General features: G+C 38.5%; 2 protein-coding genes and 1 pseudogene across 4 annotated transcripts in view; 1 reads left to right on the forward strand and 2 right to left on the reverse strand.

The window, feature by feature from the left end:
• Positions 1-448: 448 nt before the first annotated feature.
• LOC128011892 (MICOS complex subunit MIC27-like) lies at positions 449-4,552 on the forward strand. The gene is made up of 9 exons (XM_052594670.1): positions 449-507; positions 1,171-1,281; positions 1,531-1,650; positions 1,744-1,798; positions 1,879-1,977; positions 2,065-2,156; positions 2,272-2,370; positions 2,733-3,318; positions 3,765-4,552. The coding sequence occupies exons 1-9, from the start codon at positions 496-498 to the stop codon at positions 3,851-3,853; spliced, it is 1,263 nt and encodes a 420-aa protein (XP_052450630.1). The 5' UTR covers positions 449-495; the 3' UTR covers positions 3,854-4,552.
• Positions 4,553-5,655: 1,103 nt separating this feature from the next.
• LOC128014995 (RPA-related protein RADX-like) lies at positions 5,656-8,229 on the reverse strand (annotated as a pseudogene).
• Positions 8,230-8,686: 457 nt separating this feature from the next.
• Positions 8,687-13,446, reverse strand: part of LOC128011898 (neuronal PAS domain-containing protein 2) — a 57,490-nt gene continuing 52,730 nt past the window's right edge. For all 3 annotated transcript variants that reach the window (XM_052594700.1, XM_052594680.1, XM_052594691.1), the window contains exons 20-22: positions 12,432-12,524; positions 12,063-12,270; positions 8,687-11,963 (exon numbers count right to left, since the gene is read on the reverse strand). In XM_052594700.1, coding sequence (XP_052450660.1) covers positions 11,790-11,963; positions 12,063-12,270; positions 12,432-12,524 — 475 coding nt within the window. In that variant the 3' untranslated portion in view covers positions 8,687-11,789. The remainder of the gene's footprint in view (positions 11,964-12,062; positions 12,271-12,431; positions 12,525-13,446) is intronic.

Genomic DNA, 13,446 nt, shown 5'->3' on the forward strand with positions numbered 1-13,446 from the left:
TTGTACATTTTAGGTATTATTATTTTTTGCCAAGTCAAGTCGAAGTAGGGAGCCCTGCACATGACATAAGGACAAAAATATATTTTGTCACATGAATACTCAGCTGACCACATATTTGAGGCTTTATCTGAAATTAGAGTATTTTTTTTATATTACGTGTGGATAAATTACCAACTGGAGCTGCACCTTCACGATTCTGGATAAACTGAGATTGTAGATTATTATTATTATTATTATTATTACATATAATTAGTATAATAATTAATCTACCTTACGGCATTATTCGGGGTATTTATTATTATTATTAAACATATTATTTATATAATAGCAAAAACAATGTATCTCTCTTATGGCTTAAAATGGGATTGTATTATTATTATTATTATTATTATTTTTATTATTATAAGAACCCCATCGGGAATATTATCTCGCGTTCTGAGGGCTTTCGGGACTCCTCCTGCTTTCCGTAGTGAGACCGAAAGGGGCGGGACTGGCATGGCGGCCAAGGTGAGTGACACTTCCAGCTGAGTTAGTTCAAGTGATCGTGTGTATTTTGTAACCTGTGCATTCTGCAGAATAGTTTCACACATCTGGACAATTATGTTTTTCCATTATTTGCATGATGCAGATGAAGATGTTAATCAGAGCGTGTGGACGGTGTTTGTTAAAGCAGAGTGGAGAACATGCTGTTCCTGAACTCACTCTCATACACTAATGATCTTTCACCGGCCGTGTCTTAAAACATCATCTGCTGCCTAAACATCGCTCTGAGGCACCTGTCTCTTGACAGGAAGCTGACTCGGTTTTGTGACACTACTTTCTCTCTGTCACTCAGAGGAATCGAGATAGTAACTTAGTAGGATTGGGATTATAAAGCGTCTTCACTTGATTCGAGTCCATTAAACTAATACAGATAATGTGATTAAGGGAAAATCAATGAGCTGAAACGGGGAAAACCCTCAGCCAGGCCAAAGCTGATAGTTATTATAGTCATAATGCTACAGACGTTCACTGAAAACTACATAACACCTATAAAATGTTTTGTATATGAACCATGCTAATACCATTTAAATATTGTGGTATATGAATATGCAATCATCTAGTACCATGGTATTATGATCAACAACAGAAGTCAGTCTGTAGTATTAATATTAGCCTGTTGATCCTCAGATTCTGAAGTATGCAGCGCTTCCGACTGCTGCCCTTGCAGTGGGTCTGGGCTCATTCAGAATTTATTCCATAAATGAGAAAATAAATGAGGAGCTAATATCTCCAAGAGAGGTAAGAAAATCATATTTGTAATGGTATATATACCATACTGTGAGTACTGTTTTTCTAGTATGAATGTGGTGTGTGCAATATGTTAATTTCCTGTATGCATGGAAAACTTGAGTGACCTACTACATTTACCAAAATAAGTGAACAACAACGTAATATTTTTTACTGACCCCAAACTTTTGAATGGCATTGAAGTAATACATGTTAAGTAGATCACCATGACCTCTCTCTCTATCTTCTGTCTCTGTCTAGTTGTCTATCTACACCCCAGATGGTCCTGCTGTGCAGTTTGTGGAGGAACAGCCTGGTCTAGTGCAGACTGGGCTGGGGGCCGTGAGGGTGGGCCTGCAGCCTTATGTCAGAGCCGTGCAGGTGTGTTCAGTCACACTGTTATAATGAATTAACTTGTCATTGTTAGATGGTTGAAGACGTTTGTTTATGACAGATTATCTGTTGTTTTTACAGAGCAGCTTCACTTCAGTCAAAGTTGGAGTGATATCTGTTTACCACGCAGGGCAAGGTAAGCCTGACGTGTGCAAGTGAGTGAGCAAATAATGACTGTAAACCTGACCTTTAAACCCTGACTTTCTCTGGTGTTAGACACATATCACTTCCTTCGAGATCCACCCCAAGGCTTCCTGCCTAAAGTGGGTGTCATCGGTGTGTCCGGATTGGGTGGCCTGATTCTGGCACGCAAGGGTAAGTGGAGCATGTGGTTACTTTGAGCCGTTTACGGTTTAAAGTGATTAGGAAGCTACATCTGTGTGAATGTGTGCTTTTGCCCAGGCTCTCGTTTAAAGAGGATTGCCGTTCCTCTTGGTCTGGCTACCGCTGGTACTGCAGTATGTTACCCCACACAGACTGTGGGAGTCCTGAAGGTACATTCTCTATGTCTCTTGAAAACAAACAAAGAAAATAACTATATACTTGATGTTAATTTCTCTCATACATAGGAAATAATATTATATACACATACACACTTTTTTTTTTCAGATTACTGGTAAAAAGGTGTATGCTGTCAGTTCATCTGTTGCTTCAATATTTAAATCCAAACCAAAGGAAGATGTCATCAGGCCTGTTGTTAGTGTGGAGGTAATCTTCAAAGCTGAATATTAAAACCAAGTTATGTCAGTTTTTATGGTCAAGTGTTTGCTAAATGGAACAGTGTAAATGCAGATTTTAAGGTGTGTTAAATGTAAACTCAACCAGCCTATTTTTATTTAAATGCATGTTATTGATAATATTGTGAACAATTAATCCATGTATGTTTTATTTCTATTTTTTGACATGATCTTCGTGTATTCGGCAGATTTATTTCTGGTAATGTAAGAGAGATTTCTCCAATGGTTTAGTCTGCCTAAACCCAATTTAAAGATAATTCTGAATTTATATTTATTTTTATATTTGTATGTATTGCAGTGTAATTAATATATTTATCTTTAATAAATATACAGTCTGCTGCCACGGATACAAGCTCAGATATAGAATCACCTGCCAAAGTACTTTCTGAACTGCCACCTGAGTCTGAACAGGCCACAGCGGATCCAGATGAGGATGTTACACCAATACCACAAGTCATCCCATCAGTGGGTTTAGCTCCAGTAGCTGATGTTGTGTCAGAAGATGCTGTAGAACCTCCTCTTGTTGTTGATGTAGCATCTGGAATTGCTGCCCCACCATCTAAATCTGAATCTCGCCTTGCAACTCTTCATGAAAGTACTCTGGTTTCAGAAACTACTCCTGAGACGATCCTAGATACAGAATCCACCTCAGAACCCACTCCCACTCCTGAGCCAACACCTTCAGCTGAAACGGATATTACTTCTGTTGTGGAGTCTGAAAATGTTCTGGAAGCTGCCCCCGCTGCTCCAGAAATTGAAGTCCCTACACCTACAGAAGCCACACCCTCAACTTCACCTACAGTAGAGGAAACCACACCCCCAGTAGGGTTGGCCTCTGAGGAACCTGCATCTTTTGCCCCGCCCTCTCCTGAAGAGGCCCCACCTTCATCTGAACCTACTGTCTTTGAGCCTGCCACAGGTGAGGAAACATATTTAATAATGAAGTAAGTTTGGTTTTTATTTAGCATTTCCCCTCCAACTAGTTTAATGCAACTAGTTCCTTTGGATCAGCTACTTTTTCTTCAACTTTTTTTTTTTTAACTATTGGACAAAGACAGGAATGCTTTATTAGGAGCAAAATATGCTAATTAAGTGTTATATATATATATATATATATATATATATATATGCTAAATAAAAGCATTAATTTCTTAAAAATAAAAAACCTTACTGACTCCAAACCTTTAAACTGTAATGTGTTATGATCAATAAAAGTTTGCTTCCACAATGTTTCTTTAATTATAACAATGTGGTGGTGTTCATATGCATCTTCATGTTTATGTTGTAAAAACGATACTTTTTAAATGACTTTGCAGCAGTAGCACTTCTCCACATACTCAAACCCACCGGCTCTTTCCATTCTAGTGAAGTCAGGTTTTGTCCCTGACCCGTCTCTGCTTGACCATGGCCAGTCTAATCCAGAGGACGCAGACATGTACAGCACACGGAGCTGAATGACAGAAGATATGATGAGATGTTTTAATGTGCCATGATTCCAGCATCGTTTGATAGTTTTGTGATTAGGATATTTATGTTGTACCAATGATGTGGAAGAAGGTAATGTTACACTTTTATTTGTGTGCTGCCTCACACTTATGGGAAGTTTCTTACCTCGGCAGGATTATCAAACACACACAAGGCCACATTTCTTTAACACACGTTATCTACATTTTGTCGACGCTATGGAGAAACACCCAGGGCTGTGGTCCCTTAGTTTAATCTCCAGATTTATTTCTGACCTCAATTCCTGTAGCATTAGGAAATTTGTGCTTATTTTATACCGTGACCTGTGAAAACTTGACCACACAAAAAACTATTTTTATATAATCAAAAATCTTTGATGTATACATGTATTTTCTAAAATACATTTTACAGGGGTTAAGAGTAAATATATCAAGCCTTATCTTCACCGTAGTTAGACAGTTGGCAGCAGTTGACACTTTTTGACCCATTTTAAAATATTAGTTCACACTGCATCTTTAGTTTCGATATGTTTCCAATGCGACTGATTGTCCAGCACTATTTTGGACAGTATTTCTCAAAATGTACTAATGGGTTTTTGTTTAAAAGTTTAATTTATGCTGTCTTTAAATTAATCTTCATTGCCTGTGCAATAGAAAAGCATGAGATGAAAATAAAGGTATTTAAAAATGGGTTTGGGTTTATTTTTCTAAAATGATTGCTAAAATAACAAACAACATGTTAGAACCTTATATTATTAATAATAAAAAAAAAACTTTCTAGCCCATTTACACGCATTAAAATCAGGTTTCCAGTCCCCTAAAACAACTGAACTCAGATCAGAACACACTGATATCAATCCCGGCATGTTTGTCAGCTGACTTGCACAGGGATTTTTTTCTTTGCATGATTATTTTCATGATGTGTGGCGTCTCATTGAGTGATGTCTGCTGTACCGTAGAGTTTGGAGCAGATCATTTCTATCCTGTGTTCTCGAGCAGACAGAGATCAACAATACACACCGCAAGCTCTGACTCGAGCTGTGGGCCAGAACTCATCAGTGACCCCGGAGAAAACACACACACTTTAGTGCTATGAAGATGGAGAATGTGAACAGAATAGAGTAGAACACATACACACCTGGTGTGGGGCAGCTACCATCTGGCTGAACACACAGTCTTCCTCTTGATATGCAGGACAGCAGTGAGTTGTCATGCTGAGGGTGGGCTCTCCAGCAGCTCTAGGGTCATCAGGGGAGACAACAGGCACAAACAGAACATCTACTGCAGGCGTTTGATTCAGCCCTGAGAGAAGAGAAGGCCAGTTATTAACTGAAGCTATAGCTCAATTCCACAACACTGTGCTGCTCTTACCTAGAATTGTGAGTGTGAAGTAACCGGTTCAGGCCACGGGTGTGTGTGTGTGTGTGTCTGTGAGATGCGATTGGGCGTCCATCTGGGTGGGCTCAGGTTCAGGTGATGTAGTAGTAGAACTTCTCTGTCATCAAAGTGGAAAATCCAGTGTAATGGAATTCTCGTACAGAGACATCCTCCGGCAGTAATGACATCACGTTATTTTTGTGAGCACATTTTCAGAAATGTACAGGGAAATCTATCATTATGATGGCTGCTTCAACTGGACTGAGTTGTACAGACCTGTAGTTCACTGAGAGATGTTTCAGGTTGTGGTGGTCATGTGTGGTACTGCACACACTGTGCTCCCTGTACTGTACTGTACTCCAGCTCCCCCTTCAGATCAGCCACTGCTGATTGGCTCATCTACAACACACAGAAGTTCATGTGTTTAGTGCAGGGCTCCTCAACTCTTGCCCTGAAGGGCTAATGATGAAGAGCTGTGTTTCTGTGCTACTGGTCAGATACACAGAACAGCCCATCTGATATACTCTCATCTGAGTGCACACCAGATACATCACAGCAGAGGAAGAGAGAGTGAATCAAATGAGGTCATGTAGCATAAGAGGAATATAATGAATGTGTACATTGACTGATGTTTACTTGGGCAGATGTTGTTAAAGATCTCTGGCTGGGATGAGGAGAAGATCTCCAGGATAAAGGGAGAGGCAGTTGTCCCATACACTGCATGTACCCAACGATATGCCCAGTACTTTTCAGGTCCTGGCACACAAACACACACACACAGATGTATAACAGTGTTTTGTCCAATTCCCAACTCTTGGTATGGATAGTAATAACGCAGCTTATATTAGCAAGCACTATTACTGACAACCAGCGGTTTAATAAAATGCTCCTAATTCACTCAGCCCAGTCCACGTATGTCACTAGACCAATGATGTCACAGGCTTGGTTATTGTTCATCGAGTCGACCTCTGACCTGATCACAGGGAGCAGTTTTAGAAAATGTTTTGTTTGGCTTCATGACAAACAACCATGTATTGTTAACAAGACAAATGCATTAACATAAAGGTATTACAAATTAAAACCATGCAATAAAAAATGCAATAAAATAACACATTTGCTTTTAGTTATGCTTTGCATTTTTGCATTTCACACACACACAGATTTACGCTACCAATCAAATGTTCGAGATCAGTAAGATTTTGTTTTGGTAAAGTATTTGAAAGAAGACTCTTAACGCTCACCATGGCTGCAAATATTTGATAAAAATTGATATGCCTAAATGTAATTAATTCCTGTGATGGCAAAGCAAAATTTTCAGCAGCTATTATTCCAGTTTTCAATGTCACAATCTTTCAGAAATCATTCTAATATGCTGATTTGCTCTGCTTAATAATTTAGTGGAAACTGTAATACTTTTTATACGATTTATACGAAATACGATTATTTGATGAATAGAAAGTACAAAATAACAGCATTTATATGAAATAAAAATATTTTGTAATATAATCCAGTCTTTACAGTCACATTTTGAACAAATTAATGTATGCTTGCTGAAAAATGTAGTGTTTTTTCTTCTCTCTCTCTCTCTCTCTCTCACACACACACACACGCACACAACATACTGAGCCTGAACTTTTGAACACTAGTAACAAGTAATTCTTGCGGGTCACCCTGTGTTTGGCCATACTGCCACCTGAATGTAACAACTCAAAATGTGAGAGCAGAATGCCCTGAAAGTTTAAAGAAATCTGTGTACCTTGTGGCAAGGTTGTATGGGACATCAGGCAGACTCCACTGAGTCTGAACACTTTTTGGAGGAATCACCGTCACTACAGAAGCAGGACTTCAAGGATTCAGGCTGACCTCTATAACCCACAGAACAACCATAAACAAAGGAAATTTTGGGGAAATGCTCCAATATTGAACATGTACAAAACAAACCTAGGTAAAATTGCTTCATAAGAAAGCTAGCATTGGAAAAGCTCTTGAGTCTATACCATTGAAGTGGAAAGTCATTAGAGATCACGTGTGGATATGTGGTCTAGACCGGTTCTGATAACTGTGTTTCAGTGAGTACTGCTGCAGAGATAGAACTGAACCAACTGTCAGTCTGTTGAACCATTCAGGACAAAGATCATTCCATACAACCATGGACATGACGCCACTCTGCCACCTCACAGTACACCTGAAAGAGAGAAAATAAAAAGGGAGATAATAGCCCTGAAATAATGATTTGCTGCAGACAAAATGATCCTTTCTCATTGACTCACCTGTATTGGAAAGTCATGAATGAAAAGGTGTTTTGTCTTGGTTTCACATAGTACTGTATCCTGGACCTGTGCAGAATTCAGACCAGCAGCGAGAGAGGCCATCTGGAGCTGTGACTTATTCAAATCTTTAAAAAAAATGTTCATGAAATTTAAAATGTATTTATATAGAAATATTTAATTTATTATTTAAAATAATTATAAGTGTATTATTAACTACAAGCCAACATTTGGTGCTTAACTAACTAAGCTTAAGAAGACATTAAAATAAGTGTCTACTTTAAAAAGTTTTTTGTAAAAATAAAATGATTTTTTTTTTTTGTGAAATAATGTTCCCTTGTCATCCAGTGTAACACATATATTTACATAAAAATGAAATAACTTATGGCCTTTACTTATTAAAATATAAATAAAGAATAATTGATCATATGAAATGTTATTCAATTTGCTGCAAATGATCAAAGCCTAATGGTTAAGAAGATGGGTAAATAATTAAAATGAATTTGGTTTTGATGGCTGCACTGTAAACTTAAACAGAGTTTTTCAACTTCTGAAAAGGACAGAAGAACATGATCTCATACCATCAATAACCACGTCTGGCAGTGGACTATAAGGAATTTACACACTTCCATAAGGATCGTCATTTATCCACACCGGTAAATAATACTTTCTGCCATCGGACCAGGTCACATGGTCCTGACACCACTCCTGGATACTACCCATGTCTTTCCTGGACAGAAACCTCTCCAGGAGCTCCACGATGCTGTGGATGCTGTCTATCCTAACGTTACTGTGATTCAGCCTTGTCTCATCATGGACTATTGGCAGCTGGAACACCAGGACCCTGGCACCGCAGCGCAGATTTGAGATGTAAAATATATCCAAGATATAACATCTATCATACGATATAACTAACTTTGTTTAATAACAATTTTGTTTAAAATATTGTGGATTAAAAAGTAATTAACAACCCAAATTGTTAATGTAAACTTTTTTTATTATGAATTTCTTTTAAAACAATATTTAACAATATGTTAAAGCTTTTTGTGATGGTATATGTACACAGAAGAATAATAGGAGGAAAACAAGCCATACATAGCTGACTGTGCAACATCGACTCGCTGAACTGACAAACAGAAAGCTTTACGTCCCCCCCAAAGTAAGACACTTCAATAATTAATCTGTTACAAAATATCTGTTTTTACTCTCAAATCAGACATTATATAGAAATTTATTACAATCTATTTGACATCTTATAAAATAAACAACTATCTCTCTCTAAACATGTTTTGTATATCTTATATTACAATATCTTCCATATATTTTCTGCAGAGTATCAGCAGAGATGGCTGTTTATACCAAGTGTACTTTTTCGTCTCGTCCCCTCACCTGGTTGAATATAAAAGCATTGACAATGTTACCTGTTCAGGGAACACGTATAATACACACCCTCACAACACACACACATACTCACAAATCCATAAGGCCTAAAACCTCATCAGAACAGACACTTTTGGGGAGAGATTCAGGCTAGAGAAAGAGACAGCACAAAGCAAAAGTCATAAAGAGGAGGAAAATAATAAAGTGCAGCCTTTACAACCAAAGCACAGTTTTACAGGATGAAGAGAGAAGGATGAGAGAGTCAGTACAGTTTTCATCTACCATTCACAACCCAATCAATGAACACAAAGAAAAAAACATCTGCACGCCTGCAAAACAATAAAACCTTTGACTCAAAAAACATGAGACTAATATAATGAAAACACCCCAAATGGGTATTAAATGAAGGGCGAAGCCGCTCATTTTTATTCAAAGGACTATACACACTCTAAAGTGGCAATCACAATGGCATCTGGCTTAGGTCGAAACCTTTGGATTTCTTTGTCCAACTCATTTTGAGCTTAATGTTTTCAAATGTTTATTAACCTACAGGAAAATCCAGATTAGACTGCTTTTGGAACTTGAAAGTCATTTTATAGCTCCTCCAAAATCTAACTTGTCTGCCATAATCTGGTAACTGGTTTGTTGCTGGTCTTCGATGGTTCTATCATCTTGGACCAGCTAATGACCAAACTAGTAATCAGCTATTGTATTCTAAAACACATCTACCATATTGAGATGGATTCTTAGGTAGACTAACCTAAAACTTAGAGTTATATCTGACTCAAAGTGTAGTTTCTCTTATGTCTAGAGACACAAAGAGCATTTGTGAGAGCCAAAGATAACCTCAGAGCAGCAGAAGGTGATGAACGGGAGGCACTGATGCAGAACAACCTGGTATGTCATACTCTGAAACACTGTATCTGAAAGACAAATACACCAAACATCTTCCTCGTCTTCTCTAGTGCGACTTTAAGGAGGCAGAACAAAATGCTGAGAATAACCAGCTACTGTATGTTCTTCACAAACCTTTGAAAACAATTAGAAATGGTTCAGATGGGCAGGCTGGGGACAAAATTGATATTATGGAAAAATAATGTCTGGAGTGCTTCCTTTGAGTGTAGTTTGATCGGAAACATCGGATTTGATCTAAAGTTTAACAAGCTAGACATCTATGCGAAGATGTCACACCTGAGAGAGTCGGGAGTTTCACACTTTCTATACATGACTGAAGGAATGTCAATGTTCTTTAAAAAAAAAAAAAAAAAAAAAACTTTGTTTTCAATCAAAAAGCACATTGGCTTTTACTAATACAAAGTGTTTCTTGCTAATACAAGAAAACATACCTGACTAAAAACAGAATCTCTTTGATAAGTATAAATTACACATTCTTGTTTTTTTAGATTTGCATTGCACAACATGCAGAAGGGCACATTATTTTATACTGTCTTAAACAGAATTCTCTTATTTAAAAAATAAAATAAATAATAATCAGCACCATTCTTTAAATGTGCAATGAGTGACAGGACAGCGGAAAGTGCAGCTTGAAGTCCCAGCTAGAAATTATTTTCCAATAGTCAGATTGTTTTCCTTTTTGTGTGTTTTTGAGTGTTCACAACTTGCATGTCTACATCATCTCCCCAAAATAATGATAAATTTTTTTTTTTGTTTGTGAAACACTTTGCCTAAGTGAAAGGCAGATGAGAACATTTCCATTACTGCAGCCCTGACATTATAATTGTCTTCAATCATTCAACCTGTCTTTATATCTTCATTTTTGCAGTTTAACTGCTGCAGTACTTGCGCTCTCCACCATAAAACAATCACAAAGTCCCTCTTCTAACGAAGCTAAAATTAGACAGAGCTTCATCCCGGTGTAATACTGAAACTATATATTAAAGCACATCTGTTGTGCTCATATTGACATCAAATCAATGTAGATTTACTGTGTGGACATGCGGACCACATTCATGGCTGAAAACTCAAAGAACTGTTCGATCAGGGAAGCCAACGTGCTTCTCCTGAGCAGCTATGTTTAGACGTCAACCTAAATATGGAATAAAAGTACTGAAATATGATGATCTGGAACCCAATAGGTGGAGAAAATATATGGACAGTACAGTGGATCGAAAAACAAAGAGTAACAGGGACTGAGTTGAACTCAGCAGTAGGAAAGTTTGCCCTAGTGCGAACTTTTAAAGTGTACTTAAATATTTGAAATATACATTGTGATTCAAGTTTCTTTACGTGGGGGTGACCCTGCTCTGCACATGTAACAGGAAGGCCATTTTTATTTTATTTTGAATTATGCCCAGCTCCTCCCATCAGCACACACATATGAAATATTATGCATGAAAAACAGTTCATGACCGTATATTTTTCTTCTTCTTGCTGGGCCACTTTCTCTTTTAGTTAGTATTTTAGAATGCGTTTTAGGACAGAACACACGCAGCAGAGTTTACACTCCGTCAAGGCATTACTTGATTCATTGATTTTGTCTCATTTGTGTGTGTTTGTGTTAAAAAAAGTCCAGATGACTGCAACATTACAGTACCAAAAACCATCCACGGCTTTCTGTCCTTTCATATCGATCAAAGCACCTGCTTGACTGCTCTGTGACCTCTGTCTCCATGAATAACAGATGGATCACACCCCTGCGGGCTCCTCCTACGTATCACAGCATCCAGTACAGTCCAGGCCAGGCGGAGTCCTTGGGCCTTGTGGTGTTATCACCATCATTTGCTGTCATGGGAACTTTGAGGGACTTTAGCTTTCTCGATTTTGGTTTGACTTGCTCGCGAGCATCGCCCTGAGCCGAGAATGTCCCTTCCCATCATGCCTTTCTGAGCTTAACGCTCAACATGCTTTCCCGGGAACCTCTTGACTTTGCCCAGGAGGCGGGGCTACCGTGTGAGCATGTTTCTGTAGTCCGACAGGTTGCCGGACTGTGAGTGATGATGCTGCTGTTGCTGCTGTTGTTGTGGCTGTATGTATCCCACAGTACTTTGCTGCGGAATGCTAGTGGTGTGGAATAAGGCCTGAGTGGGAGCACTGTGAATCAGACCCTGAGGCTGCATCTTCAAGAGAAAAAAAAACAGTATTTGATTTGAGAATGTTTTTGAGGCAAAATAAGGAGTCCTTCATATAATTCAGAGAACATTTTTGAGTTTGTTTACCTGAAAGAACTGCTGAGGTTGTTGTAGTGGTAAGTGTGGGGCAGCCGATGGGTGAGGCGTGTAGGTGGGCGTGGCCTGATGGGTGATGAAACTGTTATGTGGGATCATGATTGGTGAGGTGAAGACGGGGGAAGGGACGAGCACAGCATTGCAATTCACCTGCTGCACAGGGAAGGAAGGAGCCATCATCTGCTGGTCCAGAGGATATCTGTAACACACAAACATTATTGCTGAATTTTGAATAATGTGTTAGAATGCTATTCATATTATTTCTGTTAAGACACAAATAGTAAAAGCAGTATGCTCTTCCAAATTTAGCAAATTTCGCATTCATTTTGAATGGGACCCATTATGCTCAAAAACACTCACTTGGTTTGCTGAATTGTTGAGCTGCATTGGGAAGCCTGGGCCCCCCCACTGCTATCTGGTACAAGCATCTGCATTGGTTGGTTTAGTAGCATCCTACCAATTCAAAAACAATCTGCATGATCTTACTGATCAATTCAGGGAACATGTTTGTTACAATCACACATTCTGTAATATTACCAAATTCAGCCAAACAGGAAGCTCCCTCGCTCTACCAATCAGAAAATGCCTCATGACTAACTTTGTTCCTAATAGTATAATGGATCTACTGTAAAAGCCACATAATGGTTAATCTTTGCTAAAATGGTTCAAATATCCTTATAATCTTATGTTATAAACGTATGTCCAATCAGTGTGTTTGTATTAGCCTCTATATAGTTTTCCTCAGATTCAAAGAATATATCTGATTTAAGCCATTTAAATTTAGAGGTTTTAGAGTTTGTATATTATAAAAAGTCAAGCAGAAACACAAATGATTGGCACAGAAATTCTGTCTGATTTTTGGGGGATTTTTCTGTCCAGACCAGGAGTAGGCAAGTTTGGTCTTAGAGAGCCGCTGTCCTGCAGAGTTTAGCTCCAACCCTGAAAAAAATCCCTAACCTGCCTGAGGCCTTAGAAATCCTGAAAATATTAGCCGCATTTCCACTGCCGGGCTAAAAGCAGGCCTGGCCCATTTTAAGCCCTGGCTCGCACTGGCCCGACAGTGGAAAAGCGGCTATTGATCAGCTTGTCCAGGTGTGTTTGAGTAGGGTTGGTGCTAAACTCAGCAGGACAGCAGTTTTCTAGGTCCGAACCTGCTTAAACCTAGTCCAGAGCAATGCATAAAAAATGAGAGACAGACTGAATAAATGTGCAAAGTCACTCTCTAGCTGTAGTTGGTGCTTCAGGTTAAGTTGGGATTCAAGGAATACTGTTTTGGACTCCAAGCCTCTATATCACAGATTTAAGCTATGGTTTAAAATAAATAAATAAACAACATTGTCTGGACTCACAGCATCCCAGATACCAATATTATAAC

This window comes from Carassius gibelio, chromosome A5, assembly GCF_023724105.1.
Source record: "Carassius gibelio isolate Cgi1373 ecotype wild population from Czech Republic chromosome A5, carGib1.2-hapl.c, whole genome shotgun sequence".
NCBI lineage: Eukaryota > Metazoa > Chordata > Actinopteri > Cypriniformes > Cyprinidae > Carassius > Carassius gibelio.

What these genes read in the sequence shown, in the direction of transcription:
- LOC128011892 (XM_052594670.1), top strand. An exon ending in AGACTGTGGGAGTCCTGAAG is followed by an intron (nt 2,157 to 2,271) that starts GTACATTCTCTA and finishes TTTTTTTTTCAG; the next exon opens with ATTACTGGTAAAAAGGTGTA. An exon ending in GGCCTGTTGTTAGTGTGGAG is followed by an intron (nt 2,371 to 2,732) that starts GTAATCTTCAAA and finishes ATAAATATACAG; the next exon opens with TCTGCTGCCACGGATACAAG.